At 41.6% G+C, this 20,929-nt stretch overlaps 7 protein-coding genes across 7 annotated transcripts; 2 read left to right on the forward strand and 5 right to left on the reverse strand.

Annotated features, from left to right (window-relative positions):
* Nucleotides 1-60: 60 nt before the first annotated feature.
* On the reverse strand, nucleotides 61-544 carry EAF01_001638 (uncharacterized protein; the record flags this gene model as incomplete). Its single annotated transcript, XM_038909888.1, is given in 2 exon segments — nucleotides 61-470; nucleotides 481-544. 2 exon segments carry the CDS (start codon nucleotides 542-544, stop codon nucleotides 61-63), a joined length of 474 nt encoding a protein of 157 aa, XP_038774700.1.
* A 3,548-nt stretch (nucleotides 545-4,092) lies between these two features.
* On the forward strand, nucleotides 4,093-5,751 carry EAF01_001639 (uncharacterized protein; the record flags this gene model as incomplete). The annotated part of the gene is made up of 1 exon (XM_038909889.1): nucleotides 4,093-5,751. One exon carries the CDS (start codon nucleotides 4,093-4,095, stop codon nucleotides 5,749-5,751), a length of 1,659 nt encoding a protein of 552 aa, XP_038774701.1.
* Nucleotides 5,752-8,229: 2,478 nt separating this feature from the next.
* Nucleotides 8,230-9,409, reverse strand: EAF01_001640 (uncharacterized protein; the record flags this gene model as incomplete). Its single annotated transcript, XM_038909890.1, has 2 exons — nucleotides 8,230-8,787; nucleotides 8,840-9,409. 2 exons carry the CDS (start codon nucleotides 9,407-9,409, stop codon nucleotides 8,230-8,232), a joined length of 1,128 nt encoding a protein of 375 aa, XP_038774702.1.
* Nucleotides 9,410-10,929: 1,520 nt separating this feature from the next.
* EAF01_001641 (uncharacterized protein) lies at nucleotides 10,930-11,933 on the reverse strand (the record flags this gene model as incomplete). The annotated part of the gene is made up of 4 exons (XM_038909891.1): nucleotides 10,930-11,000; nucleotides 11,108-11,185; nucleotides 11,283-11,350; nucleotides 11,449-11,933. 4 exons carry the CDS (start codon nucleotides 11,931-11,933, stop codon nucleotides 10,930-10,932), a joined length of 702 nt encoding a protein of 233 aa, XP_038774703.1.
* Nucleotides 11,934-13,042: 1,109 nt separating this feature from the next.
* On the reverse strand, nucleotides 13,043-14,177 carry EAF01_001642 (uncharacterized protein; the record flags this gene model as incomplete). Its single annotated transcript, XM_038909892.1, has 4 exons — nucleotides 13,043-13,109; nucleotides 13,178-13,535; nucleotides 13,596-13,746; nucleotides 13,800-14,177. 4 exons carry the CDS (start codon nucleotides 14,175-14,177, stop codon nucleotides 13,043-13,045), a joined length of 954 nt encoding a protein of 317 aa, XP_038774704.1.
* Nucleotides 14,178-15,266: 1,089 nt separating this feature from the next.
* Nucleotides 15,267-16,498, reverse strand: EAF01_001643 (uncharacterized protein). The gene is made up of 6 exons (XM_038909893.1): nucleotides 16,391-16,498; nucleotides 16,303-16,340; nucleotides 16,154-16,249; nucleotides 16,034-16,097; nucleotides 15,894-15,981; nucleotides 15,267-15,844 (listed from the first exon to the last, which is right to left on the reverse strand). The coding sequence occupies exons 1-6, from the start codon at nucleotides 16,426-16,428 to the stop codon at nucleotides 15,704-15,706; spliced, it is 465 nt and encodes a 154-aa protein (XP_038774705.1). The 5' UTR covers nucleotides 16,429-16,498; the 3' UTR covers nucleotides 15,267-15,703.
* A 358-nt stretch (nucleotides 16,499-16,856) lies between these two features.
* Nucleotides 16,857-19,889, forward strand: EAF01_001644 (uncharacterized protein; the record flags this gene model as incomplete). The annotated part of the gene is made up of 4 exons (XM_038909894.1): nucleotides 16,857-17,161; nucleotides 17,217-17,637; nucleotides 17,682-19,683; nucleotides 19,741-19,889. 4 exons carry the CDS (start codon nucleotides 16,857-16,859, stop codon nucleotides 19,887-19,889), a joined length of 2,877 nt encoding a protein of 958 aa, XP_038774706.1.
* Between the last annotated feature and the right edge of the window lie 1,040 nt (nucleotides 19,890-20,929).

Genomic DNA, 20,929 nt, shown 5'->3' on the forward strand with positions numbered 1-20,929 from the left:
CTCCAAACATTCGAATAGTCAGCAACAATCCGATTGCCAAGCCGGTATCATCAAAAAATTTTACCCTTGCCTGAATATGAAGCAGAAAAAGACGCAGTAACGACACGCCCATTTCCCAAAGAATTGGAAGGTCAAAGAGCAACGATGACGAAGATCCAATGTCAAAATTGCTAGCAATCCAGTTCCCAGGATTATGATGATCCAGCCAAATCGTTCAATCCATACATATCTTCCCACGACCGAGACCATCATCATCGAGATGGCTGCGAATACTGCACTAACGATAACGGTGGGAATTAAGGAGACCGCAGATCGGAATGCTGTCTCGAGCTCCACGGCCTGAGAAAATAATGGCAGATACTGTAATAGCGAGATCAAATTCATGCCATGAACGAAGGCCGCCGCCAAGGTCATGTTTGCAGTCCTAGAGTGGAAAAGACGATGAGATAGAATAGGCACTCTGGGCTTAGCTTCATATACCACAAATAGAACAAGTAGACCGGCATCTAGAAGTATTAGGAGCAGCGTTTGCCACGACTTCCATGGGAAAAGTGAGCTGGCCCAACCTAAGAGGCACGCTAATACCTAATATTGCCAAGTTCACCCATCCAATTCATCTCCAGCTTGTATAATTGCTAAAAATGGCTCCAATTAACGTAAGTCATGGCGTAATGCGTCTAATGGCGTAATGCGTCTAATTGTGGGGGACCACCCCATCAAAAAAGCAACAATTCAACAATGGTCCGTCGAAAAAGTTTAAAAGTGCAGGAAATGGAATCTCGACTTTCTGAAGCAGTATTAGGAGTTCAAAATGGAAAGTATAAGTCTTCATATGAAGCTGCAAAAGAACTAGGGCTTTCTAAAGATACTGTGATGCGACGCGTCAAAGGGGGTTCGTCGCGTTCTGAAGCACGTCAATCGCAACAGAAACTTTCTGCTGTACAAGAGAATGTACTTCTTAAGTGGATAAAGCAATTGACAATTAGCGGCTATTCACCAAGCCATTAGTTGTTAAAAGAATTGGCTGAGGAGTTACGTTCAAAACGGACTTATAATTTGGATTGCCCCTCATTTGACTCCCTTGAACTCCCACCACAACACCTTCTTGGTCATGAATGGGTTCCACGATTTATCAAACGACATCCTCATCTTACAGTTGTTATTGGCCGTCGAATTGAATCTGTAAGAATGGATGGTGCAACCAGGGAAACATGTAGTACTTGGTTTGACGCGTATCAAAAAGCGATTCAGGATTATGGAATTGAGAAGAAAGACGAATATAATATGGATGAATCTGGACATTCAATTGGGACAATGGAATCAACTCGAATTATTATCGATTCTACACTTCGTACAAAACATCAAGCACATCCAGGCCGTCAAGAGTGGATTTCAATGGTAGAGTGTATTTGTGCGGATGGATCCATTCTTCCACCACTCGGGATTTTTTAAAGGTAAAAATGTCCTTCAAAATTGGATTCCGAAGGAAGTTCTTGGTAGCTGGTTCTTTTCAGCAAATACAAAGGGCTGGACAAGCAATCTTCATGGATTAGAATGGCTAAAACGCGTTTTCGAACCTGCAACTCGTGCAAAAGCAGGTGGCAAATATCGGCTTCTCATCTGCGATGGCCACGATTCTCATATTAGTGGAAGCTTTATAGCTCACTGCCTTCAAAATCGAATTGTACTTCTTATACTTCCTCCTCATACCTCGCATTTGCTTCAGCCACTTGATGTTGCGGTTTTCGGTCCATTGAAAAAACGGCTCACCGCAGCACTTTCTGATTTGAATCAAGCTCAACTTGTACGAATACAAAAGATTGAATGGATGGAGGCATATATTAAAGCTCGAGCCGACGTATGCCATCATCAAAATATCGAATCGGCATGGCGGGGAGCTGGGTTACATCCATTTAATCCACAGAGAGTGTTCCGTACACTGGGTCGAGAGTTTACCCCCGAAGTCGAAATATCCAAAGAACCAACCCAATTTGATATTTTTAACCAAGTCTTCGTCAATAGCTCACCCCCGGATGTAGCAATCTTACAAACAGCAAATAACCTTTTAAATTCAACAATTGAAAATGATACGACTCTTTCAACCCCGGTTCGTCAATACATTCGAAAATTGACGATTGGGAGTGAGCAACTTCGAGCTCAAAGTATTGTTCACCAACACGATGCGAATAATTTACGAGCTATTATGAAGAAACGTACGATACGTAAGAAAGGAAAGAGACTAGTTTTGAAGGGTCATTTTCATATTTCTACGCAAGAATTATGTGATGCAGTAGTGGAAGTCGAAAAAGCTACTAAGGTACAGACAATGAAAAAAGGAAAAGGGAAAGGGAAAGTAATTGAATATGAAACTGAAACTGAAGAGGATATTGGAGAAGAAGTTGAAGATGAATCTGAAAGTGATACTGGAGATTGTATTATAGTTGATTGTTGAGTAATTGAGATTTTAATAGAGTGGTTCCCCGCAATTAGACGCATTACGCCATTAGACGCATTACGCCATGACTTACGTTAACCGTCCAAGGATATTTCCTATGGCATTGGGGATTGCCAGTAATCCAAGATAGAATGAACGTTCTTCCAAAGTTGTAATATCCGAAAGTATAATTTCTACAAGCACGTCGATTCCCCCTCCGCGAAACTGTCGAAGCACTCGACCGACAATAATGGTATTCATGTCCTTTGCAAGCGCAAAGGCGATTGAGGCGAAGAAGAAGAATTCCATGCATATATACAAAGATGACTTCGACCGAAGACATCTGATATACTGGCCCAAAGTGGTTGCATGACGAGACCACACAAAGTATAGGACATGTTGGCCCAGAAGCTCTGTAGGCTTTCGCTAGGTAATTCTTCTGCTTCTGTTTAAATGAAGAATGAGCATTAGCGTGGTCATTAGCATAGTCTCATAATCTTATGTAGGCAGATAGAAGCTTGGTATAGATGCGGTAAAAGGAGGTGAGAAATCTAGAGGGGCTCACTGGGAGGGTAATACCAAGAGACGTTGCATCCATTTAGAAGACAAACATACTGGCAGCAAGACCTATAAAAGCAAGCTTAACGATAGTGACTTTTTGGGTCTTCCTTCGGTAATAGCTTCGCCAGTATCTTCAAAGTACGCTCCTTGCAGTGTGCTGTCAACATGATTGGTTTTGACTTCCGGCCCTTCTGCCACTGTTTTTGGATCCTGATTTGATTTTTCTTCAAGAGATGTAGCCATCACGACGGTGGTATTGGTGTCAATTTGATTCATACTTGATGGTACAACATTTGGAACGCTTTTGACACTTCTATAAATCTTGAAATCGCTGAATATAAGGAGCCAGGAAGTCGTGTACCTTGCACTCTAACCTATGTACCCCTGAGTAAATCTTCGTAGTTTTGGTACATCACACGTGATGTAGGTACTGAGCAAGCACTAGCTTTCGTAAACCTGACTTTAGTTATGATCAATGATTTCAAAAACGACAGCGTCCTTGATGCTAGAAGCAGTCTCACCAACCTCACTCGAGTTTGTTTCTGTGCATTGAAGTATCCACGGTGTCCAGAAGTTTGAGAAGGGAAAACTTCGTGTAACTTCGTGGGACTAGGATAAACGAGATAAATACTAATGTTACATAAGCGACACCATGCTCGGACCGCCACTACTTTCACATAGCCGAAATGATAGGCAGGAATTGACCAGTCTCTAGGAGGAATTTATATTTACATTTTGTGGGTTCGCTGTATGATAAAGATAATCAAATATCGTTTTCGAGATAAAGAAATTGAATCTTTGTCTGGCTGTTTCAGGCCTCAACACCTTATCTGAAATGGATCTATGATTCAGGGACAATGAGAGCCGTCAAATGCCGCCAGTTTTTTTCGGCCACGTAGAGCCTCCTTGTCTCAGATCATCGAAATGATTGGCTTCAATTTCACCAACAGACACAACTGCCGCAAAAGATCCAAATTTGCCTATCTAATGAAAGCAATGTCGATCGTCTCGTAGATCTCAACAAAACTTGCTTTTTTGATGATGTGGGTATATATGCTCTTGACGATAAAAGCCGATGGTTTCTTCAGCTTGCGAAAATGACCGAACCTAGCAGTCGTGCAAAAAAGATTCGATTGAAGATGAAGAAAGTCGTTCAGAGAGCCAAGGATCATATACGCTCTGGTTCATCCTCTTCTCAGACTTTCCCTTCGGATTCTGCTCGCCCCATTAATAATATTCATCAATCTCGTCCCTCCACTATCTCTCAGCCTACCCCCCGTGATTTCCTCCGCTATCGTTATCACTTTGGTGTCAATCTTGGTTCGATTTTTGTTCTCGAACCATGGCTCTTTCCTAAATTCGTAGGAGGTGCATCTTCGGAGCTCGATGCTGTAACTGCTTCTGTTAAGAATAATGGTGTGGAAGCAACCCGTCAAAAATGGGAGGGACATTGGAAAAATGCAGTTACCGATCAAGCTTTCGGGTGGTTGGCCAAATCGGCAAAAGGAACTAGTATCCGATTACCAGTCGGGTATTTCACACTTGGACCAGAATTCTGTGTCGGTACACCTTTTGAGAGTGCCAAAGACGTCTATCAAGATTCATGGACGATAGTCAAAGGATTCATCACTCGGGCTCGCGCACTTGGAGTGGGGGTCCTTGTGGACCTCCACGCCCTACCTGGAGGTGCAAACACAGACATGCACTCAGGATCCAGTACTGGGAAAGCAGAACTTTGGAGTTCTAGGAAGAATCTCGAGCTTGCGAAAAGGGCGCTTTTGTTCATCGCAAAAGAATGTAAAGACTTGGATGGGGTAATCGGGATTCAGCTCTGTAACGAAGCATGCTGGGATGCCGGGAAGAAAGGAATGTATAATTTCTACACCTCCGTCATTCAATCAATTTCCGAGATCGACTCCGAAGTGCCCATCTACATAAGCGATGCATGGGATCTCTCTTCTGCCTTGAAGTGGGCCAGAGAACGAAACTGGAAATCTGGAAAGGTTCCCAGCAACCCCGTTGTCATCGACACACACAAATACTACACGTTTGCTGAGAAGCATCGCTCACAAAGCGCGCAAGAGTTAATCCATCAAATCCCTACTGAACTTGGCGAACTGCCTGATTGTAGCCCAAGCGCCACACATCTCTCATCTGGCGGAGAAACACAAATTGTAGTTGGCGAATACAGTTGTGTTCTTGACGAAAAGAGCTGGGCAAAATCTCCTCCTGCTATGAAAGAAGAATTGACTCGAGACTTCGCACGACATCAATGCAACAAATGGACAGAGGGGTGTAGCGCGGGAAGTTATTTCTGGACATGGAAAATGGAGTGGATGGATGGAGGAGGATGGGGATTTGTGGAACAGGTTAAGAAGGGGAATATAATTGCTCCGGCTTATATGAGCTGGTCTGTCAAAGAGATCAAAGAGAAATTGATCAAGGCAGAAATGCAGAAGGATGAGATTATGCAGAAGATGGTAAAGGACCATATAAATTATTGGACGCATGAAGATCCTGGAAAGGAGTACCGGCATGACTTGTATGAAATGGGGTGGAAGGTCGGCTGGGGAGACGCAGCGGCATTTTTTGAATGGAGGGGAGAACAGGGCGGAGCAGATAAAATCGGATGTTTGGAAATTTGGATCAAGAAGCGACTAATAGAGTCTGGAGAACGGGGAGAGTTCTTGTGGGAATTAGAACAAGGGCTTAGATGGGGTATCAAGGAGTTTGAGAATTGTGTTGAAATACCTTAAGCAGGGTGTTCATCAACCCGAACTGCAGTCTAACAATGAAGACTATCAAATCCTCAAATCCATCAGAATATTCGAAGTAATCTGAGATGTTGAATTTAATTGGGACATTGATTTATTTTCAGATTTCTAACTGCATTTGGACATTGTCTCAGCATACTATTCAATCTCCTAATTGTTGTTAATAATTAAAAGTATTACAACAACCTTATTGCATTAGCACACTACTCAATGTCTCAATTATTATAGAATAATTGAAAGTATTGAAATGCAATTGTTACTTTAGCATACTACTCAATCTCTTAATTGTTATTAACAATTGAAAGTAGTTCTGAGGTATCTCGTTTTATCAGATTAGAGGGGCTTCAAATCGTCAACATCTGCGCCAAATCCATACCGGTATCGGGATTGTACCCTTTTGTTGCACATCTACATTGAAATTCTCTTAGCAATAACCAGTGACCAATCGCTTGTTGGATATCGCAAATCCCATTCTGATCGCTACAGAATGGCCAGACGTCAAGTGGACGCGGGAAGATATCACATAGATAGTAGAAGAATGTCAAATGGCCATTATAAGACATCTCAATATCCAAAGTATAGAATGACTCATGAAGTACTTATCTCAACCCAAGATCGCTCATGTTCAGAATTACTATGTTGTGGAAGTGAATTGAACAAGACCCATCTTCGAATGAGGATTCTATCAAACCCCAAGGGGTCCCCCTTAGTTTTTTCGATATGTTTTACTTTACTATTCTACTACCTTATAGGATATGTATGTGACTTTCGAGTGATATAACTTCTAGCCGTATAAGTAGTAGGCATTAATATCTTTTTACAATTGAGGAGTATATGATGTAGTAGGTACCTATTGATATCTTTTTATAGTCGAGGAGTATATTAACTATGCAAATATCATTTTCATACTATCTTACCATCTCATCCTCATAAAATATCAATAAAACAATTCATCTGTATTCCATATCTCATCACTATTCAACTCCCCTTTAATACTCTAGTCAGTAGTACCATCTACCTCAATATCCTTCTCTCCCTCTCTCTTTTTCTTCCCTCCCTTTCCATCTTCTTTTCTTTATTATTCAAATCATTCTACTACCTATCCTATAATTCTTCATACAATCTCATCCAACCCACTCCATATAGTTAATTATAATACACCTATTCAAATCTACATAAGCATTCATATATATCTTACAAATCTTACATCACAATCCTATTCCTTTTCTTTCTCATTCAGATAACCCTCAAGTATATATTCAGAACTTCATTTCCTTACACTCCTATCTTCCCCTTTTTTCTTGATCTTCTATTATCATATATCAAACTCTACACAGATCACTATCTACCAAGTTATATGATTCAAGTTCTTTAAGTCTTATCCTTATAATAGAATGTTATGTTCATTTATATATAATATTCTATTCCTCATAACATTCAATACCTATTTAATAATGTTACAATACTCAAACCAAGAAATGTTTAAAGATAAACATATATTAAGTATATACATACACCTGCATATAAATCATTCTCAATCATAACTTCTTTCGAGAATCTATTTCAACCACTCAACACAACGAAAGAATAAAGAATAAAAGAAAACATTCAAATATAAACATCTTTCACTTCTACATCCATTCGATTCTATGCATAAATCACACCATTACAGAAATACATTCTTATTATTCATCTATCTACTCAAAAACTATGGATCATGGAAAATACTCCTTTCTCATATCGAGAGATGAAATATTCCTCTCTAATGTTAAGAGACCACATGTTTATTTTAGATGCGGAGTAATCAGGAAAGATGAGGAGAGAACAATGTAGTATAATCTTGATGAATGTATATGTATAATAAGAGGAATCGGGGGACTGGTTGATGTTAGGTATGGGATGATATGATAGATAATGAGTTAAATCATTTATCATGGGATTGTATTCTCATCTACCTGTTCTAAGATGAACATAAAAAATATTCATTCATTATCTATGTTGAGGGATACATGTACTCTATTCTGCTAATCAATCATCTATTCCAGTATTGTAGTTTCATTATCTATATTAAGATCTATAATTGAATGTCTACCTTACGGTTAGAGATTCAACACTTGCATCATCCTGAGTAGTCTTCATCCTCACATGTCTTTTCATACCTAGGTAGGCATCTTGCAATCATATCCTTATTGCCACAATGAGTTATTAATAGTCTTCAAGGCCTCATCATGTCAGTTCTTTATTAACTATCCAAAACTGACAGATGTCTTAATTTCAGAGCAGTCTGCATACATGTCAATAAGTCTTAATTTTATTTCAACACAAGCTCCAACCAAATATTAGAATTTTTAAACACCCGACCAACCGCCTTTGTGGAGTCAATAACCTATTGTCTTCCATTTTCAGAACTCCCCTTCGATAACAGAAATGAAAGTGACAATTCGAACAATGTAGTGTTGCTCAGGAACTCAGTAGATCCTTCACACTCATTCCTCGAACTCCACTAAAACTCGCGCCTCTACGATCTGAATTAAGCATCAACAACGCCGCGCTTGCTTCCTCATCTATGTCCCTTTGATCTCTTTGCGGTATGAGAGCAGGACTCGTGAGTGCCGATCCTGCCGACGCAATACTTCGAGCATAATCATAGACTGAAGCACCTAGAGCGGGAGATGTGGTTGATGAGGTACTGATGCTATAATGACGAGAATCTGTCGAATACGAGGAATATGAATCTTGTCTTTGACGGGAATCTTGTGGAAGCATGGCGGGCGATGTTTGTTGGGATGGGGGTGTAGGTGTTGTGTAACGATTAGATAGATTTTCTGAACCAGCCATTTCTGTATCTTCTTCTGATTCACGTGTGGAAAAATCATGTCGTGATGGATCATAGCTCCCACGATGTGCTGATGGCGGTAAGGTGAATTCTCCAGTGCTTGTAGAGAAGTTACCCCGAGAATTCTCGGCCTTCAGCTTGGAGACACAATCTTCGAGATATCTCACGTAATCGATAGATGCCTATTAAATATTAGCATGTGAAAATTGGTGGGATATCTGATCTACTACTCACTTGTAGAATTGCTAACTTATGCATTTCTCCCGTGCAAGCCGGTATCATGTCTTTCAATACACCAAATTCCTCATTCATCTTTGACCTCCTACGACGCTCGATCAAGCTATGTGCAGTCTTCCGTGCAATCTTCCGTCCAGCCACACTTGTTGAGGAGGGTTGCTTCTTCTTGGGCGTATTTGAGGTAGGTTTCCCACCCGACTTCGTATTCTCTGCAGGTGTATTCATTGCCTCATCACTTTGCCCTCGAGGTTTCATTTGTATAATCTTTCGGGATCGAGTAGGCGGAGGTGGTAATGCGAAGGAATCTTTCGCAGTGGTCTGTGTAACAGGTCTTCGACGAAGCTTCACAGCTTCACTTGCAGGAATGGCTGGGGAGATTGGGGAAGCGGGTTGATATGAGAAGGCAGATGATGCTTGGGTAGAGGAACTGGTTGGTCGAGATTCCACTCCTGCTACAGCAGGAGGAGGGAGTTCAAATGACATCTGTAGTGAAGAGTAATTCGAACCATCTTTTCCCTTGATTTCTGTTGACGAAGCTGGAGTAGGAGGATGAGTTGGGCGAGGCATTATGAAATGAGGTATTTAGGTAACTTGACTTGGTCTTGTGCTCAATAGAGAAGGTCCTACCGCGTATTACGATAAAATTGACCCTTTTGACTCAAATTGAGGCAAATACTTTCAAGATATGGATAGGAAATGACTGAAATATGGCAAAATGTGAACTTTTGAGAAAGAGGCGCTCTGTAAAGAGCTTGAGAGTAGTCGAATGTTAGGAACCATAAAACAATCTCACTCAACTTCGGAGAAATCAAGAGAATTGGAGGATAATGAACGAAGGAGAGAAAGACCCAAGGGATTTGACCTTGCTGTAACACGACCTACATTATATCTTCGAACAATTCCAAAGACTAGCTCATCCGGCAGCTAGAACTGATATCGGAAACAATCTCATGTCTTTGCGCAACTTTATCGAAGATCAATTGCGACGTTCACGCCCCTCAAGGACGATATCAATGTCGCGTGCTTCATTCGATTGGTTATGAGGCTTTTATTGATGTTGCTCAGATTATGCTGACCACTGAAATTGCGAGTTGACAAAACGTGGTGGGCTCGGTGGGATGAGTAAAGACTTCAAGGTTAAGATTGAGGTAAATTGGCACGTGCTTGATAGCAATTGCTAGGTTATGCGTAGTAGTCTAAGCTCACCGGGAGTGTAGATGAGTTTGAATGAGTAAAGAAATCACCATCTCTACAACTCCCAAAACCATAAAATTTCACTCCATTATCCAGAGTTCAATTTCGCATAAAACAGTATAATAATGATTACGGCAATCTTATCTCCTCGCACGCGCTAAATTCCCACGTGCTTGAAATTATCAACCAGCATTGTATCTTACTACTCTAACCTTACAGTCTGATCAAAACGACTCTTGCATCAATTTGAGCACTCCTTCACGTTGATTTCAGGACTACTCTTTACGAAAGGCGGAATTTAATTCATCTGGAAATCTAGACATTCATGTTATTCCCCTAAAAAGCTTGATACAGAGGGGATTCCTTGGGTTAACAATGTGTGATATATCAAACATGGACGCTGGGAAGTGGTTTTGAAAATGAAGTTGAGGTGGACACACTTCATGAGTTAAATCAGATGAGGAGAGGGAAGAATAACTTGTGAGAAAACGATGAACAGAAACGACTTGAATCATTTGTAGAATGTATTTATGGATAACTAACTATTGATTCAATATACTTCCTATCATAAGGTTTTAACTGGAATGATGTATCTAGGTAGCTTAACCTTACATGCAGCCCTTGTAACATGCATTCAAACACACCAGAAAGAATCTAAACCAGACCATCAAGCTTGTGAATTAGATATTAAGTAAGGATATGCATAGATATCCTCAGTATTTCCATCTCGTATACGCTCAGAAGATGATGTAAAAATAGAGTTGTACAACAAGGACAAAGGGTATCTCGTGCTAACTCAGGAATGTGAAGCAAAACTCGCTCCCAGAAAGAGATGGTATCGTAACTTCGCGTAAACATTCGTCGTCCTCGATAATCGTCTTCACTCATCGTTCTTACTCGTCGTCTAGTATACTACTAGCTATTCTTCCAAAAATCGGGACTTCGCATCGGTCTAGTGTATCCGCTGTTTTAGGGGGGTTAGATGTGTGAAGTTGGATGTGGAGTATGTTTACCGATATAGATAAAATGAAGATAGAGTTAGGGAGGTAGAGAGGAAGATAGAAAACTTACCATCTAGATATGCTCTCCTAGTTAGCCACACTATCAAACTGATGTCTCCTAGGAGCAATAACCATGACATGAATAGGCCTAAGTCTGACATTAATACCAATGCTCAAACCATAGGATTTTGAGTCTTCTCTGGAGAAATTCCTGCATGTCTTAGGGCAGATAAGGGATAACTCACTCCAGGAAAACATCAAATGTACGACAAACATAGCCGTAAACAGTAAAGCGGATTGCCAAGCGTGAAACCTGTTGCCTTTGTTCAGCACTGTCTCATGCAATCATCATACTGCCTCTCCACATGAAGACCTTCCCTTCCCATTGGAAAGCCATTTCTCATGACTAACCTCACATAATCACTCTTCCTCTCCAGAACCAAAAGCAATACACCCCCAGCAGGCGGCAAAAGCAAATAAGCCAAACAAGCTTCATAATCTAACCTCAACGGAAGACTCGTTTCAAACTCATGTAAACCGTCTCTACTCCCCCCACCATACCCCGCACCTCCACTCACACTTCCCCCAACGTTATATCCCCCTCCAATCCTTCCGCTCTCCACATCATGATACCCATCTCCAGTGTTTATAGTCGGAAAATACCCATCTCTCTCTCGTTCTCTCGCCCATGGATTTGGAGTGGTACTTGGGGCAAAATTTCCATTTTTCGCAGCAGCATTACTAGTACTCTGCAGGAATGCTGGGCTTCGAACTCCGGGACTGAAAGATCTACGAATGGGCGAGATACTTTGACGAGGAGAAGAGGTCGAGGTACGTGGTGGTGGAGAGAGAGCGCGGGTTTCTTCTGGGGAAGCTTGGTAGGGTGCAAAATCCATCTTAAGATCTTCTTCTATTGCTGGAATGCGACGAGTTGATGAGAATGGGTGGTAGATAAGTTTTGAATATTAGATATGCGGAAGAAGATATTAATAGCAGAGATACCTTTCAAATGACTTATTATCAATAGAACAGATCACAGAATATTAATGAATTCGTTTGTTGAAACGAAAAAGTCTCTGTTTTTCTTTTCAGAAGGGCTTGTTGAAGAATCCCACTGAGATGTTTGTTTTATCGCGATAAACGCTTTACGAGATTATTATTATTCGATAACCTTAGCGGATCATCAATTGTTATCGGAATCAATCCTGAGGCATTCATGCATATCTATCACAGTGGCTTTCAATGGCGGAGTCAAAGTATCACGCCAGCGGGTCCAATTATTAACGATGTACGAAGTACAGAGTACAGAGTACAAATAAGAGCGGAGAATTTACGAGCCTCGCCCGGGATTATTATTGGAAATCGGAATGATACTTTGTACGAAGTATACTTCGTACTCGAGCATCATCGTGTATTACTCCGTCAAGAATCTCAAACCCCACATCACACGATACACGAAGAGCCTAATCGGTATACTAAAACAGAAGCTCGAGATACTATTTGATCCTGTATCCATGGTGGACTAGACGGCCGAAATTCATCATCATAAGTTTCGAAGTTTAATACCAAGGATCAATGTACACGTTTAGTCCAACAATTGGCTTGACAGATCATATGATGGGTAATGCTCAAGACTCCCAAGCCCAACAGTTGGCCCCGACTGATCATTATCATTTTAGTAGTCAGTCGAATCCGACTTGTGGCATTGGTATTACAGAATAACTTCTTTGAATATCATGCAAGTATGCGATTCATCTCATATATCGCCCATAACATCGGTAATTATCATAATCCAATGCTGCCCGTGACGATGGTAAATCGAGCCTTCAAAATATCCTTCCACTTGTATGCACGCACCCTTGTATCCCAAATCATATCCTCGATCCCTAACACCGTGCTCCGTATACCTGCTCTCTTTTCGTCGTAGGAAACAAAACCTTCCTGATATATTCAAATGCGCTGGGAGATTCATGAAATGCTGGCTAAATAGTCGGGGTTTCGTGATTCATCTAAACTCCACTGCCTGGAAACACCCCCTGTCCTCAACATGTTTCAACTCTAGCTGTTGAAATCTAAGAATCATATTAGCATCAGTGTCCCGGTTCCAAGTTGACAATTTACAATGGCCTCCAGGACTTACTTCTCGCTCTTCGCGTGAAAATATATTCCACTAACTCTTCCCTCAACCTGATTAAAGCAAATGTAATAGAAGCCTTCGAAACTTGCACCGCTAATTGTCCTAACACGATGATCAGGAACTAGGAAGTGTTCCTTCCATCTCATAAAAATATTATCTCGTTGTGCTAGATTTGGTATATGACAGTTTCCTTTCTTCGCAGACTTTTGAAAAGGGCGGAAGGCTTGAAACTTTGCCCAGTGTGTTAAATCGACTTTGTCTGTAGACCCCCAATCTTCGTGTTGGGTGAAGAATGAATATTTTGATCCAATGATTTCACCTTCAAAATAGGTCGTAAGAGTAGGGTGGTCTTCGGTCAGGCCTGTTGACAAAGTATTCGATTAGTACAAAGACTTCAGTGCCATATTGAACACTCGCATACCTTGAATGCGTAAATATCCACACAAAAATGATTCTCTCATGTCGACGTGTTTAATTTCGACCTGTACGTCATAAACCTGTCGTTCTGATTGTTGTGTGCCATGAAATTTGCTACCCGGTCGTAATTTGGAAGATGGTGACGATGGTAACATCTGTATTTTGTTAGTAGGTTTGAAGGCATCGGCACAAAGTTAATTGCACTAACTCTAACGTTCGAAAAATCGTAACCTAAGGATGGCGATGGAATCCGTGGATTAGTGGCGGTATGCATTTCAGCTTCATCCTGCTTATCTCCTTCCGCACTGACAGGAGATAATATATCGGGCCCATTTGCTTCATCATCGATATCCATGCTTTTGGTGTTTCGCAGATGAGTTTGAGAAGTCGGTGTCATATCAACTCTTCGTAAATCATGAGGTGGAGGTGTGGGTTGTTGTGTAGCTCTTGAATCTAGAATCGGAGAATCGTGTGTACCTTCCATCTCTGGTATGCTCCAAGTAGACCTGTCATCTTCAGGGGGGCACGATATGTGCGATATCGTAGCTCCAACTCTGGACTCGTTATTTGGAGAAGGGGTGGGCATTGAATCGCGCCGGCACCAGCCAAGCTTGTCAAAGAGAAATTGATAGTACAGTTGAAGTATTAGAACAACAATGTATTGATGATAAGATTAGATGAATGGAACCGATGTGGGTAAATGGAAGAAATGCCTTGAAATTGTCGAGAAGATGAGATGATGAAAAGATGAGAAGACGAAAAGATGTTCAGATATGATAAAGGCAATGCAACTCTAGCACGGTCATTGGCGCACCACGCTAAAATGTGAGTTAAGTGTTCTAAGCTATTTCCAAAACGGTTTAGTTTCAAATTTCCGCTTTTCCCCGCAAGTTGAATCCAAAAAAAGAACAAAAATTGATTAATTGATGGATGCCCAGGAGGTGATGAAGAACTCCAAGTTCTATACGTAGGTATTCTTTCCAGAACATCTTCGCCAGTGCCTTCAACTTATACTCCAAAAGACATGTACTGGCGATACTTTATTTGGACTTCAGACGCAACTTGAGTAGTTTCCTTGATCATTTTATGATCCAATTTTCGATGTTCGTTTTCTACAATGTTGTCATTGTAGACCTTTCAGTGTCACTCCGGAAAAAAGGAAAAAAGGAAATTATTTGATTGAACTGTTGGAAAGGTCCACCACATACCATTAGTGTGTACCATTGATGAAGTGGTCTCTCATGAATCGGCAATAATTTGGTACCTTCCCATAAAGAAGTAATTCACATGTATTTGCAAGCATGAACAACCCAAAGTAGCCCAAAAGGAGTCCACGGTACCATTAGTGATTCGACAGCACATCTGAGGGTACTAGTCTGGATGAATGCCGAGGTACTTGCTCAGTGATTACAGAATTCGTATGCGTGGTGAATTGCTGGCGCATGCAACTGATGGGAGTAGATTTATCTTGCGGGGCTTGCTCCCTTGGTTGCAAGAGAAGTGGTGCTTGGAAAATGGAATGAAGTTGTTTGTCAGGTAAGGGATTCGGTAAAGATGTTCATGCATGCAGTGATGCCAGGCCTAGTTCACAGTAATGGTCGAGTCTTTTAATAACTCCGACGCAACTTAACTTGGCATATCTGACAAACATTACACGATGTACAGGATGAACGGCACACAAAAGGATATAAATTTGAGTATTATATCACATTATCACATCAATTTCAAAGACGCAAACCGTGTTTCAAGAGTTCGACCATTTCTCTGGTCTCTACCACTCATCAATTTCTCGTCCTATGCTGATAGATGAACAGTTTCCTTATCTAGAAGTTAGAGATGGTGTTCTGGTACAAGTGGCTACCTCATCCGAGCATAACTCAACGAAGCAGAAGGAATTGTGTGTCGGCATCCATCTTGGTCAGTTTTGACTGATCAGGCACAGCAGCACTATCATCTCATAACATTTGAAAATTTGACAAAAACCGAGTAGATTTCTGTATCATTAGAATTGTAAACAAACAAATGGCTTTTCCTCAATTGGTATCCATCTGTCTTGCAAATAAATCAACGCCTAACTCCTTCTTCCCCTGGCCTTTTTGTGAAATGAAATCTTTAAATAGGCTTGATCTTGAAGTGCAATGCTATCAATGAAAATACCAATGCTTTGAGATCCTGTACAAGGTAGTAGAATACTCGAAGGCCTTCTGGGTCTTGAGATTCTGTGACGTCAACGAGAGATCCGATTTTGGCAGTCTAGTTTTGATTAGTGACATAATATCGCACTCGAGGAAACTAGGCATACCTCGAAGGAGATAACCTCGCTGCCTATTTTGATTTCCAATTCTTGACGTCCATCTTTGTTCTTCTGAGGCCATTTGCTATCGTCTTCCCTATTTCGATATAAGCTTCGCGTGCCATGCTATTTGAACTTGAGAAGCTTACTTCATGATCTCACTTGTTTTGATGATCCTCTTGATTTCCTCAACCAGCAAAGAGCTAATATTCACTATGAACCGTAAAGTCAGTTCGAGAGAGATCCATAGAGCATCAAATACCACGTACTTTCTTTGCGGATCAAGGAATCGTTTCGATAATTGGAATTGTTGGCATAACGTGCGGATGCGCTTCTTCCATCTCCTAAGACTCGAAAGTCGAATTCTAAATCCATTGTTACTATCCGCGCAAATTGTAAACAACTTATCAATACTCACCAAGAAATTCGTGTCCATGTCGGCCTTGGTGCCCAGAACTATTGAGATAAATTAGCAAATTCATACTCAGGAATTAATATTAACTCACTAGTAGCGAATATAAAAGGGCTCGTTGAGAGTAGACATAATGGCGGAGACCTTTATTAGTGTTGTCTGCTGTCTGTTTGATAAAGAAGGCTGAAGCTATTGATAGCTTCCTGAGATTCGGTCATGAATTTAGCTTAAGGCTAGAATCTGGCGGGGATACCATTTTGTGCCTGACAATCTAAGGCTGAAACAGGCCACGCTAAGTCTTTCGAACACAGCACCCAGAAAGCTGGACACAGTAGTGATAATATTCCCAAGAATACGCATGTTCGATGCGTAACTTCCAACGCATTATCTTAAATTACTATTAATTCTACTTCCAATTCCTACTTCTTGAGATTTCTCCAGCTTTCAATCTGCCACAACCTCAAAGTATCAAATAACCTCGAATCCAGAAATCCACCCTTAATACATAGTCAAGAACGAAATAAACACCTTCCAGCTCTGCAGCTTCAAATATAGCCAATATGGCGACCTTCTTAGAACAGTCGTACAGCTTGGTACATCAGGACAATGCCGCAGATGTACCTTCAATGTCAGATTTGAGGACGCAGTTGGAGAAAGGGACGGATGAGAGTAAAGTCGAAACTATGAAGCGCATTCTCACAGTTATGCTGAATGGAGATCCAATGCCCCAATTACTCATGCATATCATTCGATTTGTTATGCCTTCGAAGTACAAACCATTGAAGAAGCTTCTTTACTTTTACTACGAAATATGCCCAAAGTTAGATGCGAGTGGGAAACTCAAGCAGGAAATGATCTTGGTTTGGTAAGACCACCCTGAGCTGCAAAACTTGTGATACTCGTATTGACATATGCCACAGCAATGGTATAAGAAACGATCTCCAACATCCCAATGAATACATCAGAGGAAACACATTGCGATTTTTGTGTAAGCTCCGCGAATCAGAACTGATTGAACCTTGTCTCGCCCCAACCAAAGCATGCCTTGAGCATCGTCATGCATATGTCCGTAAGAACGCAGTTTTTGCAGTGGCTTCTATCTTCCAACACTCCGAGAGTTTGATCCCAGATGCCCCTGAATTGATAGCCGCATTCTTGGAGACGGAGAGTGATCATACCTGCAAGCGCAATGCATTTGCTGCATTGGTTAGCATCAGCCATGAGAAGGCTTTGGCATATCTCAGTAGTGTCTTTGACGGCATTCCAAATGCAGACGAGCTGCTACAGCTTGTGGAGCTGGAGTTCATTAGAAAGGATGCAGTTCAGAACTCACAGAATAAGGTATTTTCCACGATCATAGAACCAAACATTGCTAACATCTGTAGGCACGATACTTGCGACTCATCTTCGACCTTTTGGAAGCTGGCGCTTCTACCGTCGTTTACGAAGCTGCTTCATCTCTCACAGCATTGACCAATAACCCGGTAGCGGTGAAGGCGGCAGCCTCGAAGTTTATCGAACTTAGTATCAAGGAGGCCGACAACAATGTTAAGTTGATTGTTCTCGACAAGGTGGACTTGTTAAGGCAGAAGAATGAGGGAGTTCTAGACGATTTGACAATGGAGATTTTGCGCGTTTTATCAAGCACCGACATCGATGTACGAAAGAAGGCTTTGGATCTAGCTTTGGAGATGGTTTCTAGCAAGAACGTCGAGGATGTTGTCCTACTCTTAAAGAAAGAGTTGTCGAAGACTGTCGACCAGGAATATGAGAAGAACGCCGAGTATCGACAACTCCTGATTCACTCCATACATCAATGCGCAATTAAATTCTCAGAAGTCGCTGAAAGCGTTGTTGATCTCCTCATGGACTTCATCGCCGATTTCAATAACACATCAGCCGTTGATGTTATCTCCTTTGTCAAGGAGGTGGTCGAGAAATTCCCCAAACTTCGACCATCCATAGTTGAGCGTTTAGTGTCAACTTTAAGCGAGGTTCGGGCCGGCAAAGTGTACAGGGGGGCCCTCTGGATAGTTGGAGAATACTCTCTAGAGGCCAATGATATCAGAGATGCTTGGAGGCGTATCAGAGCTAGCTTGGGCGAAATCCCTATCTTGGCTTCCGAACAACGTCTCCTCGATGAAGCAACAGATGGGCAAGAGCCAAAAGAGCCAGAACAGACCAATGGACATTCAAAAGCAGCCCCAACAGGTTCAAGGAGAGTCCTTGCAGACGGTACTTATGCCACTGAAAGCGCCCTCACAAGTCAATCTGCCGTCACAGCCAAGCTGGAGGCTGTCAAGGCCGCTCAAAAACCACCTCTTCGTCAACTTATCCTCGATGGAGATTATTATTTAGCTTCTGTTCTTTCTTCTACCCTTACAAAACTTGTCATGCGCCACTCTGAAATCTCATCAGATACTGCCCGAACTAATGCCTTACGCGCCGAGGCCATGTTGATCATGATTTCAATCATTCGTGTAGGACAATCACAATTTGTGAAAGCGCCAATTGATGAAGATTCGGTTGACAGGATTATGTCTTGTGTTAGATCACTTGCCGAGGTGGCCCAGAACAAGCAACTCGAAAGCGTGTTCTTGCAGGATACCAGAAAAGCATTCAGAGATATGGTTCAAGTAGAGGAGAAGAAGCGAGCGGCCAAGGAAGCAGTGGAGAAAGCTAAATCGGCTGTTCAAGTCGATGACGTCGTCTCAATTAGACAGCTCGCAAAGAAGAACACGATTGACGGTGCAGACGAGATCGAACTAGACCTTGAAAAGGCGACTGGAGGAGATTCCTCAGTAGAAGATCTTTCATCAAAACTTAGCCGAGTTGTGCAACTCACTGGTTTCTCTGATCCCGTCTACGCTGAGGCATATGTTACAGTGCATCAATTTGATATCGTTCTAGATGTTCTTCTAGTAAATCAAACAACAGAGACTCTTCAGAATTTGTCTGTAGAATTTGCAACACTTGGAGATCTCAAGGTTGTGGAGAAGCCAACTACTCAAAATCTTGGTCCACACGATTTCCAAAATGTACAAGCTACCATCAAGGTTTCTTCAACAGACACTGGAGTCATATTTGGAAATGTCATTTATGATGGCGCAAGCTCAACCGAGAATAACGTGGTCATCTTGAATGATGTGCATGTCGATATTATGGATTACATCCAACCTGCTGTATGCACCGAAACTCAATTCCGTACAATGTGGACAGAATTTGAGTGGGAGAACAAGGTCAATATCAATTCAAAGGCCAAGACATTACGAGATTTCTTAGATCAACTTATGGCTTGCACAAACATGAATTGCTTGACTCCGGAGGCTTCATTAAAGGGTGATTGTCAGTTCTTGAGTGCTAACCTTTACGCACGAAGTGTATTCGGTAAGTTACATCCTTCATACTACTACGAAGTGTGATGATTCACTAACAAAATGCTAGGGGAGGACGCTCTTGCTAACCTCAGCATCGAGAAAGAAGGCGAAGACGGACCGGTGACAGGATTTGTTCGTATCAGAAGCAGGTCTCAAGGTTTAGCGCTCAGTTTGGGGTCATTAAAGGGGCTAAATAAGGTTGTAGAGGTTGCATAAGGAAGTGAAAAATGATGGCAAAATCTGTAGCGTCAGTTTATTGCGTCCGGGCTAACGGACATTGGGGAACAGTTACAACTGCTAATAAGATGAAGATGAAGAGGAAAATAGGATGCCACTGGAAGGCTGAAGCAGGCTCAACCAAAGGCGTCAATCTAGTTCAACTCGTGTTGTTACATGTAAGCCTGCCTTTTATTTTGGTCGTTGAAATGATGATGATTGGGGGATTTTGCGCAAAAAAAGGCACAAAAAGGAGTTTTATCTAGAACCAGAGAGGCATCACTCGAGTACCATAAAATATTTTGAATTCTCATTGAAGTTCCATTGCTCGTTTGTACATACTACCTAGCTACTGCCCAACTACTAACATGTGAGATTTGCCTCTATGCCAGACATCCTCCGCTCCTGTTGGTACACGAAACGAGGAGACAAAATCAAAGACCTCCGGATGCTGCACCTTGTCAGAACTCAATTTTAGTTCTCCAGGTATGGTGGACCTGAATATCCACAAAATAGTGCAATTATAAACAACTAGCATTCACGCAGCAGGTAGTACCCTCGTACCTTGGCCCGGTAGGTAGTGTAGTAGTAGTAGTAGTAGTAGTAGTAGTAGTAATAATAATAATAATAATAGTAATAAACCGACCCGTATCACCCCTCGTCTTAATGAATGACAGAAATTCAAACACTCCCTCGAGACTCCGTACACCACAATCAATCCTATCTACAATTATCAAGAAAGGGAACCCATGACTGGGTTGAATGATCGGAAATTTTGAAGTTTGTGTTCCGTGCATCTATCTTGTTTTGAAGCTCGGCTTCTTAGGAACTGTGATGGGCCCCTTGCATTTGTAAGTACCAAATGAGAGAGTACTAACAAATAACCCTAATAAATCTTTCAAACCACCCTTTAGTGAACAAAGGAACAGTCTCGAGAAACCTAAACATAAATTTATCCCATTTTCTGTGCATGACACATTTTGACAGTCACCATCTTTAGTCACTCGTTACAATAGCTGCCATATTATGATTGGATAGAC

The sequence above is a fragment of the Botrytis porri genome (assembly GCF_014898465.1).
Source record: "Botrytis porri strain MUCL 3234 chromosome Unknown BPOR_002, whole genome shotgun sequence".
In the NCBI taxonomy this organism is placed as follows: Eukaryota; Fungi; Ascomycota; class Leotiomycetes; order Helotiales; family Sclerotiniaceae; genus Botrytis; species Botrytis porri.